A 19,040-nucleotide genomic window follows, 5' to 3' on the forward strand; every position below is an offset into this window, starting at 1 on the left:
TGGGAGATAAGATGGTGGAGTAAAGGAAGCTCTGCTCACCCAAATCCTACACACGCATACACACACAAAAAGAAAATAAATAAATTACCTCAAAACAAATGAAAACAGGAGAAACACATCTCACTGACCTAAAGAGAGAGTAGAGTAGCCTGGAGGGGGGGGGGAGGGTGTAGCATCTGTAGTAACCAGAAGAATAAGGACCAATTCAATATGCTGCTATTTAGTCAGAGCAACAAAGTAGCAGCGTGTGGGACCTGCTCAACCCAAGACACTCTGCATTGGTAGTGAAGACAGAGAGGACACTAAACCAACATTCTTCCATGGGCCTGAAGCAGTAAGGCTGCAGAGTACTTGAGGCAACATCAGCAAAGTGGGGACCAGTTTCATCCAAGGAGACAACAGGGGAACTGGCAGCATGGGGAGTGGTATTTAGCTGGACAAAATAGCTACAAGCCTCCCTACAACAAGCCAACAAAACAAACCCTTCAACCAACACATCATAGGAAACAAAGGCAGCCAGGCCTATCCCAGGTATCAGAGAAGAATACTCTACAAGAACATCAACAAATAGATAAGGTAATGGGGAAAAAAACCTAGAAAAATTAGCAAAAGACAAAGAAGAATCTGACCTTAGAAAGATACTTTAAGGACAGTGAAGATCAAAATACAAACTCTTAAGAGCATAACAATGCCAAACAGGAAATGTGAAGCCCCAAAAGAAAATGTGAAAGGATGTCAGGTCCCAAAAGAACCCCTAGGAGAACTTGAAAAGAAGTTTTAAAAATCAAATAAGAGAGACTCAACAGCTGGGAGAGAAAAATTCACCAAAGCAATCAACTCCCTAAAAATTAAGCTAGGCCAAAAGGGAATGGAGGCACAAAAATCCACTGAAGAAAAAAGTTTCCTAAGGAATTGAATGGGACAAATGGAAATGGAACCCCCCTACAGTCTCCCCCAAAAAACACTGAAGAAAATAATTCCTTAAAAAATAGTACTGGCCAAATAGAAATGGAAATGCAAAAACTTAAGGAAGAAAATAACTTCCTAAAAATTAGAATTGGGCAAATAGAAGCTAATGGATTCATAAATCAGAAAAGAACAAATTTGAAATAATGAAAACTAGAAGAAAATCTGAAATACTTCACTGGAAAAACAACTGACCTTGAAAATAGATCAAGGAGAGATAATTTAAGAATCATCAGAATAATCACAATAAAAAAAATCCTAGACATCTTAAGAAATCATCAGGGAAAACTTGCCTTTATTTCCTCAAACAAGAGAGGAAAATAGAAATTGGAAGAAATTTATCAATTGCCTCCTTAAAAAGATCCCCAAATAAAATTCTCCAGAACTAGCCAAACTCCAGAACTCCCAGGACAATCAAAAAGTACTACAAACAGCCAGAAGGAAACAATTCAAATATCAAGGAGCTACCAACAGGATTACATAGAACCTATCAGTTTCTATATTAAAGGACTGAAAAGCATGGAATACTACATTCCAAAAGGCAAAGAATTACATATCCAGTGAAATTGAGCATAATCCTCCAAGGGGAAAAATGATATTTAATGAAGTAGAGGACTTTCAGAATTTTCTAACTAAGAAACCAGAGGTGAAAAGAAAATTCAGTGAGCAAATTTGACACTCAAGATAAACATTAAAAGGTAAAGTGGAAATATAAGGGTTTCAATAAGGTTCAATTTGAGTACATTCATACCTGGAAGGTGATAATTGAGATACCTAATATATCTAACATATGTGAGATACTTGAAAGTACTTAAAGTATTCAAGATACCTAAAGTACTTAAGATACTTGGGAACATTATCACTACCAGAGCAATGAGAAAGAATATACATAGAAATAAGGAAGGGAATAAGCTGAATAGGATGAGCTGATGTAAAAAAAAAACAAACAAACAAGGGAAAGGAAAGAGGAATATATGGGGAGAATATAAAAAGTGAGAAAGAAGGAAGTAAACTCACTTATGAAGGTGTAAGAATTAATATGGTGAAGGAGAAGATGGAAGGGGTAGCAGGCAATGCTTGGACTTTATTCTCATCGGAATTGGTTCAAGAGGGAATAATACCTACCCTCAGTTAGCTCTAGAAACCTATCTTATCCTATAGGAAAGTAGGAGGGAAATGAGGAATGAGAGAAGAAGGGTATGAATAAAAAGGAGGAAGAATTGGGGGAGGTGGTGGTTGGAAGCAAAGCATCTGTGAACAAGGGAAGGAGAAAGGAGAAAGAAAGAAGGGTAAATGGGGAAAACAATAGGGAGAGAAACACATAATTAGTAACCATAACTATGAATGTAAATGGGATGGACTCACCCATAAAACAGAAGAGGATAGCTGAGAGGATTAAAAACCAAAATCTCACAATATGCTATCTACAAGAAACACATTTTAAAGCAAGGAAACACATACAGAATAAAAATAAAAGGCTAGAGCAGGATCTATTATGTCTCAAGTAAAGTAAAAAAAGCAGGGATAGCAATCATAATCTCAGACAAAGCCAAGGTAAAAATTGTTCTAATCAAAAGAGAAAAGGAAGGACATTATATCTTGATAAAAGACACCATAGACAATGAAATAATATCAATATGAAACATATGCACCAAATGGTATAACATCCAAATACCTAAAAGCCACCTGAGTTATAGGAAGAACTAGATAATAAAACATTACTAGTTGAGGGACCTTAGCCTTCTTCTCTCAGAAGTAGGTAAGTACAACCAAAAAATAAACAAGAAGATGATTAACAAGATTACAGAGCAAAATCTCAATCAATATAGGTGTGCCTTCTTCTGATTGGTTAGTCTTTTCAATGAGCAGGTAGGATGAGTGTCATTTTAGCTCCTCCCATTACATCTCTGGGAGATGAGATTAATCCTTAGGTGATTAGCCTACAGGTTATGGGAGTTGCTACTGTTTTAAATGGAAGAGATTGACTTTTAGGTTAGTCAAGTTTTTCTGGAAAGTGGGTGATGGGTAAAATTACTAGGGTTTGGGTTTGTTGTTCACTCATTTTAGAGGTTTCTGACTCTTTGTGACCCCATTTGAAGTTTTCTTAATAAAGATACTGGAATGATTTGCTATTTCCTTCTCCATCTCATTTTACAAATGAAAAAACTGAGGGAAATAGGGTTAAGTGACTTGCCCAGGGTCACACAGGTAGTGAGATCAGAATTGAATTCAGGTCTTCCTGACATCTACCCATTTCATCACCTAACTGCCACTAAAGGTAGGGGGTACAAGACACAATGTAAGAGTGGAATTACAAGTCCTAAGGGTAGAATCATGACCCTTATTCTTTGGTTACCTAGTGAACTTGCAACAGTGAGGAATTTAGATCCATAGAGGAAAGAGAATATTAAATCTATGCTAGTTTAAGTCTTTTTAAAATAAAAAAAAATTTTTTAACTTTATTTTCTGTCTTAGTATCAATTCCAAGACAGAAGAGCAGCAAGAGCTAGGAAATGGGATAATAATGTGACTTACCCAGAGTCACACAGCTAGGAAGTGTCTGAGGCCATATTTGACTCTGGGTCCTCCTGACTCCAGGCCCAGTGCTCTATCTACTGTGCTACCTAACTCCCCTTGATTAAATCTTAACAAAATGGAATTAGAGTCAATTTTCAATTTTGCACCCTTTACCTGGGCCTCTTAATTGATCTGCTTCTTACTTCTTCCCTCTCCAATCTGCCCCCCATTGCCACAGTGACAGTTCTAGAACATAGACCTCTCCCATTCTCTCATCTCTTTCAGTCTTGAATAGCTCCAATCAGTATACAAAATCCTCAACCCAACATCTAAAGTTCTTGGCAATATGATGCCTACCTTCATTTCCAGTATTGTTTCATATTACCCCCTCACACTGGCTTCCCAGCTATTCCTGGTAAATAGCATTCCTTCTCTCTCTCTCTCTCTCTCTCTCTCTCTCTCTCTCTCTCTCTCTCTCTCTCTCTCTCTCTCTCTCTCTCTCTCTCTCTCTCTCTCTCTCTCTCTCTCTCTCTCTCTCTCTCTCTCTCTCTCTCTCTCCTATGCCTTTGTATATACAAGTGATCCCTCATGTCTGGAATGTATTTCCCATACCTCATGGAATCCCCAGCTTCCTTCTGAGCTCAGGTGCCACCTTTTACATGAGTCCTTTCCTGATTCCCCATAGCTGTCAATATTCTCTCCCTGTTAAAAATGGTTTTATATTTATTTGTCTTCCATGGGTTGTATGCCCCATCTCAGAATGTAATATCCCTAATGGCAAGGATTTTTCTTTATTATTCCTAGAGGCTGTGGATCAATAGATAGATAGATACTAAGTTACATAGATAGATAGATAGATAGATAGATAGATAGATAGATAGATAGATAGATAGATACAACATTTATTAAGCACAAAGTATGTGCCAGGACTAGTGTGAATGACTGGGGATACAAATACAAACAATTAAAACAACCCTTGCCCTGATATTGTAGGGGAAGACAACACATAATTGGAGCTGGAATGAGGAGGGGTTTGAGGATGATGATAGGAATGCAGAAAATATGAAAGAAACATATAGAAATAAGAAGGACATGTTGGATTCTTATTAAATTTTTGTGAAACTGAATTGAATTATGCAGATTATTTAAAATCCTCTAAGGGGCAATCTATATTTTTATATTCTGAAAATTTTAGATGATTTGAGTTCTGGTAGCTCTTTTCTGATCTTGAGCAGTTCTGAATTCCTTGAACTTATTTAAAACAACCCCCCAACTTTCACTATTGCACAGGGATATTAATCAATTTTACATAGATTTTGCCACAATTTTACCTTAAGAACAAAAACACCCTAGGGATATTTTTGCTTTTGAAGTCTTTCAAAGGTTTGTTTCATAATCAGATGCCTCCATGAAGCTGACCACATAAATCCTTCTGATGTCAGTCAGGACACTGGGCGGAATTTCTGAGGGCTATCAACCATGGCTGCTGCTTGTACTTTATTCTGGGCCTTTAAAAAAAATGCAGAATGTACAACACCTCCACGGGTCACCCTACAAATGCCCCATTGTTGTTGATCATCTGAAATTGTTCAGATCTACCTAAATTGGCCTCATAGAAAAGGAATGACCTCATGTAGAGAGGACTTCTGGGTGAGTACATCTGATTCAATTCAATTTAGTTGTTGGAGTGGGAAACTGACTATGAGGTCAGACCCTCATAAGAATTGTGCATCAGCTGTGTTTGGACATTCACTGTGGATGAATAGGGACATAATTCCAATATGTCAAGACCAAAGAGGCCTTGCATCAGGCAGGGCAGGTGATATGTTTGTCTGTTAAGTTGTGATTTCAGGGACAACAGGGAAAGGATCAGGCTTACATTTCCTTATCAATCAGTCAATCAATCAACATGTCCCATATTGTTTTAACATGGAACAAAGCTTTTGATTTCATAACTAGAAAAAAGTCTTAAAATGCCAGCACAGCTGAAAAGATGGTATTTTGCTTAAGCTTATTTACAGTAAAGTATAAATGATATCTCCTCTCTCCTTACCTAATATAACATTGCTCTTAATTTATATTTCTTTATCTATATATTTGTTATACCCTTTTGCTAGAATATAAGCTTCTCCTTAAATATAGGAATTGTTAGGGGTAACTGTGTAACTCAATGGATAGGATGCCAGGCCTGGAAATGGGTCCTGGTTTCAAATCTGGCCTCAGATACTTTCTAGCTGTGTGACCCTGGGCAAGTCACTTAACTTCAATTGCCTAGCTCTTACCACTCATCTATCTTGGAAATGATGCTTAAAGTTGATTCTAAGACATAAAGTAAAGGTTTTTTTTAAAAAGTAGAAATTGTTTTGTTTTGTTTTTGTGACCTTGAATCTCTGGAAAGTCATCTCTTCCATAACCAACTGGATCATCATTTCTTGCCCACACCAAGATGCCCTAGACCAGTGCTGGAGAAGATCTGGCACACATGCAGAGCTGGCACTTGGGGAGCTGCTCTGGTCCTCCTCTTCCCAATGCCTGAGGACATTTTTGGCATGCCCCACCTCTCTGTACAGCAGCCCAAAGCAAGCACTTTCTCCCTCAACTCTCTGGTAATCAAGAGGCTCACAGACAGTTTGAATTTGCCCTCTGGGCACTAGAACTTGGAAAAGGTTCACCAAAGAGGCAAGAAGTTCTTAGCCTAGGATGTATGTACATAGATTTAACAGGATTTACATATTAACTGGGGGGGGGGGGATCTTTATTTTCATTAACTTCTAGATGAAATATAACATTTTCTCAAATTATTAATACAGGCAACAAAATATTATAATTCAGGGTCTATAGGTTTCACAAGACTGACAAAGGGGTCCATGACACCAAAAAGGTTAAGAACACCTGGCCCAGAAGACATTCTCCCCAGTGGTTCTCCTTCCTTTTCTGATCAGTGACTATTTCAGGAAAGCTCTAGCTATAATTTACTTCACTCCCTCCTCTCCTGCCAGTTCCTCCATAGCCTCATTACTCTTCCCTCTCCTTTCCAGTTCTAGAATCTTGAATCATGTGGTCAAATCAATTCTGCCATTTTTCCTACATGGGCTGTGTCAGTCTATTTCTCCCATTTTCTTGTGTTATGTATGCCAAATCCTTATGTGTCAAATTTCTTTCCCTTACTCACCATCTAAGTAACTTTCTGAATCAAAGTGTACCTATCTGGTCTTCAACTTCTTAATATGTTATATTTCTCCACTAGAATATGAGCTCCTTGAGCGCAAGAAATATTTTTATTTTTAATTTTCCTTATTTATTCTATAATAATAATAATAAATTTATTTTTATGCTTAGGTTTTACCACAGGGCTTGCAAGGCACATAGTAAACACCTAATAAATGTTTTTTCACTCATTCATTGTATCTACAATGTTGGACACATATGCCTTCCATATATTTTTGTTATTCATTTTTTTCAATTGTGACCCCATTTGGAGTTTTCATAGCAAAGAAACTGAAGTGGCTTGACATTTCCAGATGAGGAAGCTAAGACAAGCAGGTTCCAGCGTTTGCTGGACTTGAAGATTCAAGTCTTCCTGACTCCAGAGCTGGGGCTCTATCCAAGACCAACTAGCTCTCTTTTGCATAAATAAGGTACTTAATAAATATTGAATCATTGAATAACATTGGCTCTTAAGCAAGAAGCTGGGACAGAAAAATTAAGGAAGAACCAAACCAAAGAGGTGCTCTGTAGAAGAGGTTGAAATCAGAGAAAGGGGAAGTTGTAATATAGGGAAAACTTGAGGGAAAACCTTTACTGACTTACAAGACAAATATTTATCTCAGAAGTGTCCGTAAAGATACCTACCTCCCCTGTCTTCCTTTGAATCCCAGCTAAAACCCTACTTTGTGCAGGAAGTCCTTCCTGATCCTTTTGAATGTTAGTGCTGTTCCCCTGATGATTATCTCCAATTTGTCTGGGATATACTTTATTGTACATAATTGTTTTTGTTGTGTCAATTAGATTGTGAGCACCTCAAAAACAGGGCTTTTTAAAAAATCTTTCTTTGTATCCCCAGCTCTTAGAACACATATATAAAACTATGTCTTACTTATTTCTAATTCATTAGTTTTTTCTCTGGAGGTGGAAATACACAAATCATTCTTCAAGCAACATGCTATATATTACACTCCCTTGATTCTGCTTGTTTCATTGTTTATAATTTCATAAAGGTCTTTCCATGTTTTTCCAAAGTTAACTTTTGTTATTTCTTATTTATTAAGCTTAATAAACATAATGTATAATATAAGCTTAATAATATGATATATAAGTTTAATAAAGTATAATATAATTAGCTTAATAAATGCTTATAGACTAACTGCATGGACCTATGTCTAGGATTGTGGAGAACAGGATGTATTGATAGAAAAGGAACATCACACAATATTCCTGTTCCCTGAAAGCTTATCTCTTTGGTATGATCACACATATTCAAGAAATATTTACATGATAATAGAAAGCAATGTTGTCTAATCCCATCCAACACTTCATGAACCCATTTGGGGTTTTCTTGGCAAAGATACTGGAATGGTTCCCCCTTTCCTTCTTCAGACTTTTTACAGATGAGGAAACTAACACAAACAGGATTAAGTGACTTGCCCAGAGACACACACCTATGAAGTATCTGAGGCTGGATTTGAACTCAGATCTTCCTGATTCCAGGCCTAGTACTCTATCCATGGTGCCACCTAGCTGCCCTTGAAAGCAATATGGTAGTATGCAATTAAAAGGGAAATAGAAGCATAGATATTACGTGAAAAGGAGTTGTAAATATAATCAGAGGCAGTGAAGTATACAAAAAAAAGAATACTGAATTTGAAACTAGAAGACCTGAACTTGAATACAGATTGATTCTTCTATCCTTCAAGAGAAGCCTTTACTTAGGAAACTATAATCAAAACTCTTATGTTAATACAATAACTTGCTTATTATTTAATGCCTGTTTCATCTGTGTTCTGACTAACCCTTCCCAGAGATTTTGTAGGATCCATAATCAATTGGACAAAAGATTTGCTGAGCACCAACTAGGTGGGTGCAAAGGCATATATGCTAGGTAGTCCCTGAAACTTATTTATTTTAAAATGTATTTACTTTAAAATATTTTTCCATGGTTACATGATTCATGTTCTCTCCCTCCTCTCCTTCCCTTCCCGGAGCTGACAAGTAATTCCACTGGAGCCCCTGAAATTTAAGAGAGAATTAAAAACCCACAGATTAGTCCTTGAAGGTTTACAAACTTGCCTGAACAGCTATGACAGTGGATAGAGAATTGGCCTGTGAGATCCTAAAACGTGGTTTGGAGTCTTGCCTCTGAAATTTGTAGGCTGTGTGACCTTGGATGAGTCCTCTACGAGCCTCCTCCCATCCCGCCTGCCTTGAAAATGGAAGCGCTTGGCCCTATTATAAAAATGGGAAACATCTAGAGTGGGGATGACTCCAAGCAAAGCGGTACCCCTTGGTCACACAAGTCAGGTGTTTCTGCTACTGAGGGAGGAGTCACTGATGCCCTCTTCTTCACATTCACATGATTATTTTAAAAGGATTCCTTGGATGATAACTTGTGAGCTCTAGAAACTCATCTTGGGGATCACGCCCGATAGAGTAGGAGGTGCCGCGCTAAAGACCTTCACTCACTGCCCCCCAGAACAGGCTGGTTACCTGGGGGGGCGGGGCGGGGTGGAGCGGGGAGGGGAGAATAACTGTCAAACCAGTCTTCTTGGCGCCATTATTTAAATAGTACGTGCCGCTCTCGTTGCTGTGCGTGCCGGGGGTGGGGCTCCGAACGCATTGGGCGGGTCTGGGAGGTGGAGGGAAAGAGAAGGGGCGGTGACAGGGGCAGGGCCAGGCTAGGGGAGGGAGCGGGACTAGCCGCGGCCCCCGGCGGGGTTCATTGCGCCTGCGCTGACAGTCGCAAGATGGCGGACAGTGCGGAACTAAAGGTAAAGCGCAGCTCGAATTCACTTCTAATATTCGGCCGCGGAGACGGCGCTGTGTGTACCAGGGGGAATAGGGCTAAGCTCCAGGACCAGTCCGGGCCCGGCACACCGGAGCTTGGAGTAGGGGACCGGGACGGGCTCGGGTCTGGCAGAGGGGGCCGGGCAGCGGCGGGCCGCGGGCCCCGGGCGGCTCGGGGGCGCTGACGGGTCCGGTCCCCGGCGTGTTATTGTTGTGGGCGCCTCGGGCGGGGGTGGCCGGGGAAGGAGGTGGGCAGTCGGAGCCCCGGGTGCGGAGGCACTGGAGGTGGGGGCTTGGCTGCTACGCTGCCGGCCCTCTCTCCCTCCCCTGCTCCCAGGCGGCCAGGGTTCGGGGGCGGCAGGTCCGACGGGGTGGGTACGGGTTTGGGGAAGCTCCCTGCTGCTTCCTCTTCCTCCTTCCCATCCCCGGGCTGCTGTCAGTAGCTCGGCTCCGGCCCCTCTCCCCTCCCCCGGGGAACTTGTCTCCGGCCGCCCCGCCCCTCTCTTCGCCTCCCCCTCAGCCCGGGACGCGGTTCTCCCGGCCCGCCCGCTCGCTTGCTGCCGGAGGAGGCGCCTCGCACGGCCCCCTCGGATGCGGGGAAGCGCGGTGCGTGGGGGAAAAGGAGATCCTCCTGCAAAGTTTAGCGAGCGCCAGGGCCCGCGCGCCCGCCCCTTCCCCTCCTCCCTTGGGCCGGGGATCCCTGCCTGCTGTGGGCGAATCCCTCGCGAAGGGTGCCTGCCTCCTGGAGGGGGGGCACGGCGACACGACACCTCCCCCCATCTACCTCACCACCCCCTCGTCCCACGAGTGGTCCTCAGGGCGAGGTCAGGCTTTGGGGTGTGGGGGTCTGAGCCCACCATGATGGCGATGCTCTTGCTGGATGGAGGTGAATGGTCGGTGTTTATATCCCTGGTTGCCTTTTGTTTGTTGGGGACATCTTGCTGGCCATGTTGGTTGGAACGAGTTCCTCTCCTCCTCCCCTCGCCAGCCCCCTCGTCAACAGCGCCTCCTCCGCGCTCCCCCTCCCACCTGTGTCAATTTCTCCAGCTGCGCGAAATGAAAGGCTAAAGCTTGACTTTTTCACGTCATTATTTTCCCGATAGACCTCCCTACTCTTTTTCTACTTCTTTACCTGATGATTACTTCTGCACCGGAGCGAGTACAATACTGTACGAGGGGGATGGGAGGGGGTAGGTAGGTGGTGAGTAATTGGCTCCTCCTGATTGGATTTGGATATATGCGGTTCCGCTTGAATAATTGTGTTTTAGCACCCTGCCGTATTTAAGTTACAGATCTGTATTTTGAGGCGTCAAACTGCATACTCCCTTTTCGTATGTTGCTTTGCGTATGCAAACTAAGGAGCCGGTACTCTCCTGGTTGGGGGGCACTGACAATTTCTATCCAGAGTTAAATGGGGATGTAGAATAGTAATATTTGGAAGAAGCCCTATTTAATTGATTGGATGAATTTCAGTTTAAGGTAAAAGTAAAGTTACACATTTTTCTTATATAATTAAACTAAAAAAGAATAAGAAACCCTGTATTTGGTTGGTTCTCTTTTTTTCTGAGCAAAAGCTTTGCTGGAAAATTATTTTCCCCCCACCAAATTATTTGTCATTATAAAAGTTCCAGGTATATACTAAGGCATGATCTTTCAGTTGTCATTACATCACTGAATTTATTTCTGATCTCACATTTATTTCAGAATATTTCAATTAGGTAGTGCTTTATGCTTCCAAACTTAAAGGGAATTGTGTAATGGGAGCATTTAAAGTTACTAATCAGGAATTTCTGGGAATTTGAAGAACTTTAAATGTAAAAAAGTATACTTGAGACCAAATTCTCAGAAATGGTTTCTATAGGTTTCATACTTAAAAATATAGTCAATAGATTTCTGTGATCTTTGCCTCCTTTTCATCATTTGGGAACCCTTTTGAATGTTGGCTAATGAGTTCTTTTTATACATGGATCACAGAATAAAGCAGGAAAGCTTGTGCTCTCTATATTGTCACCCTTGATGCTGTCCTAAGAAGCTAGTATGGAAAGCACATGCTGGGGAGGTTTCCGTCTTTGTTCTTATCCATTTTAAAAAAATGCCTTTGGGGATAGAGCAACTCCCTAGTGTGATTCCAGTTAGGTAAAATCTCTATTTAGGAAAAATGAACCAGTATTAGATTCAAGCTAAATGCCTGAAAAGGAACTGTCATTCCTTTCCAAAGGAATGCTATGAAATCTCTACAGTCTCAAAAATAGATTTCAGATTTGTTTAATGCAAAGGAGTTGTTGGTACCATAATGCCCTTATTGTTTAATATTAAGGGTTAATAGTTAGAATAAACTACTTATCAATGTGAGAAATATAGGAGCCTTAAAGTTAAAAATGCTTAATTGATGGAAATGATTATAGTTTAATTTTGGGCATTTGGGACTATCTAACCATGATATTCCTTTAAATGAAAGATTTCCATGCATTGAAATTGAAACCACTTTTAAAAGAAATTATCTTTTTTGATGTTTGAGTTTTATGAAAAAATTTTTATAATTTTTTTTTGAGAAAGTGCAGTTAAACCTTATTTTGACTTTCTGTGGTGTCAAATGTCTTTTTTGGAATTCTGAGCAAGTGTACTTAAGAAATATAGTTCAAAGCCTCACTCAGTTTTGAGTTAATATTGGCCCAGTTCCTTAGTTCACAAACCACGGTAAATTTTGCTGTTGACTATAATCATGGTTATTTTTTCACCTTTCTCTTTTCAGTGATCTCTTTTTAACAGATAATGGACTTTAAAAGATCAAATGGTTAAACCAGACAGCTCTACAAATCACCATCCACTATCTGGATAATTAAAAAGTTACAACACTTTAGGATATTACCTTAAAAATAGATTGCAAATTGTCCTCACATCAAAATGAATCTTTTCTTCTAGTTTGTTCAGGAAAGAGTCATTCTTCCATTAGAGGTCATCCATAAAAGATATTTACAAAAAGTGGGGGGGTGAGAATTTCATTATCTCTGTGCTCTTGGATCAGGAGGTTATAAGGAATAGATTATTTTGCCAGTTAATAGTCTGATAGCTTCATGTATCTCTTTGTTGGTACTTTCAAAAATATTTGTATAGATGTTTTCAACATTAAAACTCAAACCAAATAATATTTCTTCTTTTACTTAGAAAAAATAGTGGGAAAGGCAAGGCTAATACTTTTTTTTTTTTTAAGAATAGCAGAATGTATACAGTCAGTGACAAAAACTGAGAAATCTTCTTAGGATGGCCTCTAGGAATAAATTCTGTTACTCAAACTCTTTTTTAAGTAGTAGCCACTTAATTTTAATCATTGTGGTTTAACTTTTATTTTTTAGCTAGAAAACATGGGTGTACATCTCACAGTATTTTCATGGATTTTATTTTTAAATTTCATTACTTTTAAGTGCCATATTTTGATCATTTTTGTCTTGCCACCATTAAGAATAATATTTTAAAACATTTTATAAAAACACTACACTTTTCAAGTATTTCACCTAATTGTTTTAAAATACCTCTTTTCCTTTCCTTCCTCTCTCCTTGGTGATTTGTATTGTCTTTCTCTTCAATGAGACTCTTGTAATCCCTGTTGATTGCAGTAGTGTTTAGTACTGGATCCAGAGCTGATTAACCTTGGGTTTCTGCTGGTGAACTCCATCAACATGCTGCTCCAGGGTTTCTTGTTGAAGCTTTTGAAAGTTCAGGGTAATTGTACCCTTTCTTGCTGGTATCTAAGGATAAAATAAAGTAGATCTGGTTGGATGGTTGGAGTAGGAATTGGAAAGAATTATTGAGACCTCAGATTTGAACTAGTCTGTGGTAGGATATGATCTTTTTTTTTTCTTTTTAAACTGCATTTTGCTTCTTCATGATAGTAACTTATATTTCTATAGCTTTTCAATGCATTATTTGATCTTCATAATAATCTCATGTTCCTGCTTGAACAGGTAATAATAATCCTTATATTACATATTAGGAAATTGAGGCCCAGGAAGTTTTGTGACTTGCTCAAGATCACAAATCCAGTAAATGATAATAGTGTCAGGACTAGTACTCAACTCTTTTAATCATTATCTTTACTGGACTATTGTAGCATATCCCAAGCTGGTCTCCCTGACTCTCAATCATTCTTCATACTATACTCAACTGATTAGTGATGTAGTGGTTAGATGGCTGGAGCTGAAGTCAGGAAGACCTGAGTTCAAATATGGCCTCAGACATTGTTTGCCTCAATTTTTTCAGCTGTAAAAAGGGGATGATAATAGCAATTAGGATCCTGTGAGATGATATCTGTAAAATGATTAACCCAGTGCTTACTAAATTCTTTGTTCATTTTTTCTTCCTGTACCCCCCTACTCCCAATACTGGACTAACTTTTTTAATGAACCACTCTGATCAAGTCATTCACCTGCTCACATACCACCAGTGAGTCTGTCTTAAAGGGTAGCAACCTGAACTCCTTAAGCTGGTTTTCAAGACCCTCTACAATCTACCTCCTAATCTGAAGATTTTAGTGGACTGGAAACTCTGTGTTTAATATAGCAGTTAAAAAAAATTTTTTTTGTGACCATTTTTTGTTTGGGCAATGAGCTAAGAATGGTTTTTATATTTTTAAATACTATAAAACTTTCTTAACTTGAAGCTTATACAAAAGAGCAGTAGCAAGCTAAAATGGGCTGTGGTTTTCTGTCCCCTCTATTGTTGGCCACAGAGGACAAAGCCAAGAGTAAATTCATAGAAGTTGCAGAGGTCTAGTTAGGCTTGAAATAAGGAAACTTTACAACTATTAGAACTATCTAAAAGTAGAAAGGACTATCTTAGTGGGTAGGAGTTACCTACCTTCAATCAACATCTGAATCAACATCTGCTAGTGAAATGTGTGTGACTATTTATTGTTGGGAGGATTTTAGTTTAGTTGTGGTTTGGATTCCTTGACTCCTGAGGCTCTTTCAGCCCTGAAAGTTGGGGAGTCTTCTGATTTCCCAGATCTCTTTTCTGTCCTTTTCATTGTGCCAGACTGCTTTCTAGAGATAAAACCTGTTCCAAACAATAGGCATCCTCACCATAAAATAACCCAAGCAGACAGTGACCTAGGATGTAGAAGTTGGAGGCTAGCAGAAGGGTGTGTGTGTGCATGCTTGTATATACACCTGTATGTATACACACATGTCTGGGTAGGTTGAAATAAGGAAGAATTCATAAATGTGGGGCCAATACAGAATTTAAGATACAAATACATAAAATTTTGTGAGCCCAGTGACTTAATATTGCTTAAAAGATGACTTTAAAATATATGTACATTGGTAGAAATCTTGTAGGATATCCTATTTCTGAGCCCTTAGGGAGGGGTGCACAAAAACTCGAATCATGAAAAAAAATGGTGGTTCAAAAGGCACAGTTAGTGTTCTCCAATTGCCAAGGCCTTTATGGACATAAGGTAATGTAAATTTTTAATCAGCAATCAGATTTTTCCATTTTTACATACATATCTTTCATTTTAGGAGATTCATATGAGATCTTTTGGGAAGTATAGTGGATGCATATTTTCATTAGATGAAATAATCTTGATGTGATTTAAAAATTTTCCTGAACTAATTTTGCATAGAGTGGTTTTACATTGCTATTTCCACTAACTGAATAAACCTGAGATTTTAAAAATTATGAAGAAAAACAATTTTACAGAAGGCAAACGTAAACTTTGTTTATTGTAATCATCTGTATATACTTGACAAATTAAAATAAAATTATGAAATAGACTAAGTTTATTTTTGCTTTGGAACATTATTTGTTTTAGATCATTTGATCAATACTTACTAAGTGCTGACTTTGTATCTGGTTACAAGAGGAGGGAAATTAAAAAAATCAAAGAGCCTTTGTCCTCAGGGAGCTTATGTTCTATAGCAGACAATAGGTGCATATAAACATTTATAGAGGGTAGCTCCTTGGCTCAGTGGATTGAGAGCCAGGCCTGGAGGTATGAGGTCCTGGATTCAAATGCAGCCTCGGATACTTCCTGGCTGTGTGTTCTTGGGCAAGTCACTTAACTTTGCTTTGCCCCCAACCCTTATTGTTTTTCTACCTTGTAACCAATATACAGTATTGACTCTAAGACAGAAGGCAAGGGTTTTGATTGATAGATAGATAGATAGATAGATAGATAGATAGATAGATAGATAGATAGATACACACACATATACAGAACATAAGTGTATATGACCCTTATTAGTCAAATGGAAGGAATTAAAGCTTAACTAAGGCCCACTAAAAAAAACGGAGTAATTAAACTTTATTCTTAAAATATACTTTATAAATGAGACAATGCCTTTTTCTGGGGTTGGGGTGGGATGAAACACACTGAAATTCCTAGCCTTTTTTGTTACCTAGAGCCTTTTGGTAATCTGAAGCCTGTGAACACTTTATCAGAATAGCATTAAATGCATAAAATGAAATACATTGGATTACAAAGGAAACCAATTATGTTGAAATGTAGTTAATCAAAATATTTTTTAATGAATTCATGAACCCCAGGTTAACCTTGCATTAGGAGATGATCAGCACATCCTATATTCTTACCTATCTACAAAAAAAATCAATCTAACATAATTTTAGTGGGGTGAGTGGGATCTAGAAATGCCTCCTAAAGGAAAAGTGGCAATTAATCTGATCTTTAAAGAAAAGGAGGAATTAAAAAAAAACAATAATTACATATTTATCCATGTTGCTGAAATAAAAAGCAATAAAAGTGGAAAAAATTGCTTCAATCTGTGCTCAGAACTGATCAGTTCATTCCCTCGGGAGATGGGAATAGCATTTTTCATTGAGCATCTTTTGGAATTGGATCATTGTCTTGATCAGAGTAGCTGAGTCTTTCATCATTATGACATTGCTGTTACTGTGTACAATGTCTTGCTCTTTGCATCAGTTCATATAATTCTCAGGGTTTTCTGAAACCAATCCCTTCATCATTTCTTTTAGCACAATAGTATTCCATCAGAATCATATCCCACAACTTGTTCAACCATTTCCCAATTGATGGGAAATCCCCTCAATTTCCCCTCAACTTCCAGTTCTTTACCACCACAAAAAGAGCTACTGTAAACATTTTTGTGCATATAGGTGAAAGGACAGATTCCAAGAGTGAGAGCTGAAGAGGCTAGATAGAGCAGCACTGTTTGTGCTCAGGTACTGTGATGAGAGATGATGAAATGTTCTGTCAGTTGTATGGATTGCTTTGGAGTTTTAGATATTTACAGGATATCCCGTTTAAATGGGCTATTAGTGATGTGGGAATGGAGCTCTGTAGAGAGATTAAGGATGAATATGTGAATCTGGGAATCACTTTTTTCATCTGTGTTCTTCTATTTCCCATCTCTGTGACTTGGCTGGCTGATTTACATGGCTGAAATTCTCTCCCTCCTCTACCTCATAGAATCCTTTTCTTCAAGCCATTCACCAGTAGATAAATGGTAAAAGAAGCTGAAAAGAAATAAATTCAAGCAATGGAGAGCCATATGAAAAATGCTCTAAATCACTAATAATTAGAGAAGTGCAAATTAGAAAAGCAATTCTTTGGTTCTGCCTTAACCATCAGATAGGCAAAGATGGTACGTATATACTGATCTAGTAACTTTGACTTTCCTGTTATTACTTGAATAAAATATTTCAGCTCCTCAACACTACCTGTTATATATTCACTGACTGTCTCATGCCTGGAACTCTCCATTCTGCCTCCCAGCTTCTTTGGCTCCTTTAAAATCTTGGTTAAAAGTTACCCGTTCTGGAAGCCTTTTTTTCAGTCTTTAGTTTTAGGGGCTTTCTGGTGTCTATCCTGTATATATCCTGTTTATACATATTTGTTTGCATGTTGGCTAACACAATTAGACTGTTAGCTCCTTGAGAGTAAGGACTTTTTTTTTCTTTCTTAATTGCCAATGCTTGATAAATTGTTGCCAAACTGACCAGTTTCGTAGGGGCTTTGTAAAAACAGGAAATTCTAATGCACTGATAGTGGAGCTGTTAATTGGTCTATCCAGGAGCTGAGCCCCCAAAGTCACAAAATTGTGCATATTTTTCTTCTAACTAGGCCTATTCCCCAAAGAAATCAAAGAAGTGGAAAAGGACCTATGTGTACACAAATATTTATAGTAGTGCTAGTTATAGTAGCAAAAAAAAAAAAAACCAGGAAACTAAAGGATGGCTAAACAACTCATGGCATATGAATTGAATGGATTATTTTTCTGCCATACAAAGTGACAAAAAAGGCATGGTTTCAGAGAAAGCTGGGAAGACCTATATGAATTGATGCAGAGTGAAATGAGCAGAACCAAGTAAAATAATTTATATAGTAGCATCATAATGATAAAGAAAAGCTTTGGAACATTTAAGGACTGATTGTTGCAATAACCCTTGATTCCAGAACATCAAAGATGAAATATGCTGTCTATCTCCTGACATAGAGATGAGAGACTCTTAACAACTGAATGATACATACATGGCCAGTAAGGGAATTTGTTTGACTCCATATAGTTGTCATAGGGGTTCAGTTTATCCATTTGTATAATTAGGTGATGTAGAAAGGAGAGAAAAGAAGCGCTTGTTAATTGGGAGTGAAAAATGAAAGTAGAACCACTTTAAAAGTAGGGGGAAAACAATACCTATCCTTTTGCTGCAAAAAGCAGCTCAAATAGCATGTACATTTAGTCTTTCCTGATTCCCTAATTACATTGTATTTATTTTATATTTGTATTTCCTTATATATGTATGTCACCTTAAATAAATTGTAAACTCCTTTAGAGGGGAGATGGGTTTATTCTTTATATCTCCAGTGCCTGGTATAGGTGCTTAATAAAGTTTATTGATTGATCTGCAAAGGGATGATAATTAAAACCTATAGAAGCTGATGACAGCATCAAGTAAGGAAGTTTAAGGAAAGAGAAAAGTGTACAGGACAGAGCCTTGGAATATATCCATGGTCTTAAGAGCTATGATATAAGTGATAAGTAGATATAAAGAATTGGATCTGGTACAGAACCTTAACAACTATTGGGTTGGGGGCGGGGGGAGTGGGATGGAATAGAATCAAGGCTTCACAAAAAAAGCTGGGATCTGAGATGAACCAAGGATGATCAGAGTTCTGAGGGGCAGAGGTATAAAGAGAGATGGTATATTCCAGAAAGGAAGGAAGGCTTATGCAATTCATGGAGTAAGAAAATGTAAGATTGAGTTCAGAAAACAGCTAGAACTTAGTTTGACTAGAGTGTGTTTAAAATATATGACTGGGAATAATGCGAACTAAAGATGGAAAGTTAGAATGGAGCTATATTATAAAGGGCCCTAAGAACTAGGCTGAGAATTTAATATTTTAAGTAGGAAGCAAGCAATAAAAAAAGACTAAAGTTTTGGCCAAAGGAGTTGACATAGTCCTTCCTGTGTCACAGGAAGATTGTACTGACAGCTATGTTCAGGCTTTTGATTGTGTTCCTAATGATAAAACAGTTTGAGAATGGGCCTCCAAATATGTATGTGTACTTTTATTTATTTGT

General features: G+C 38.6%; 1 protein-coding gene and 2 long non-coding RNA genes across 7 annotated transcripts in view; 1 reads left to right on the forward strand and 2 right to left on the reverse strand.

Annotated features, from left to right (window-relative positions):
- LOC103093649 (uncharacterized) overlaps positions 1–8,757 on the reverse strand; it is a 36,241-nt gene extending 27,484 nt beyond the window's left edge. The window contains exon 1 of the long non-coding RNA XR_008914400.1: positions 4,815–8,757. This is a non-coding gene — a long non-coding RNA (uncharacterized LOC103093649). The remainder of the gene's footprint in view (positions 1–4,814) is intronic.
- The window catches only part of PIAS1 (protein inhibitor of activated STAT 1), a 194,428-nt gene that overhangs the window by 20,888 nt on the left and 154,500 nt on the right, over positions 1–19,040 (forward strand). The window contains exon 1 of one of the 5 annotated variants that reach the window (XM_007479621.2): positions 9,333–9,467. The exons of 1 other annotated variant lie outside the window; for it this stretch is intronic. In XM_007479621.2, the coding sequence (XP_007479683.1) occupies positions 9,444–9,467 (24 nt within the window). In that variant the 5' untranslated portion in view covers positions 9,333–9,443. Of the gene's footprint in view, positions 1–9,332; positions 9,468–19,040 lie in introns of those variants that run through there. 3 more of the 5 variants (XM_007479620.3, XM_056808715.1, XM_056808708.1) reach the window with 3 other exon arrangements.
- LOC130456091 (uncharacterized) overlaps positions 12,161–19,040 on the reverse strand; it is a 131,921-nt gene continuing 125,041 nt past the window's right edge. The window contains exon 3 of the long non-coding RNA XR_008914401.1: positions 12,161–13,229. This is a non-coding gene — a long non-coding RNA (uncharacterized LOC130456091). The remainder of the gene's footprint in view (positions 13,230–19,040) is intronic.

The sequence above is a fragment of the Monodelphis domestica genome, chromosome 1 (genome assembly GCF_027887165.1).
Source record: "Monodelphis domestica isolate mMonDom1 chromosome 1, mMonDom1.pri, whole genome shotgun sequence".
Taxonomy (NCBI): domain Eukaryota; kingdom Metazoa; phylum Chordata; class Mammalia; order Didelphimorphia; family Didelphidae; genus Monodelphis; species Monodelphis domestica.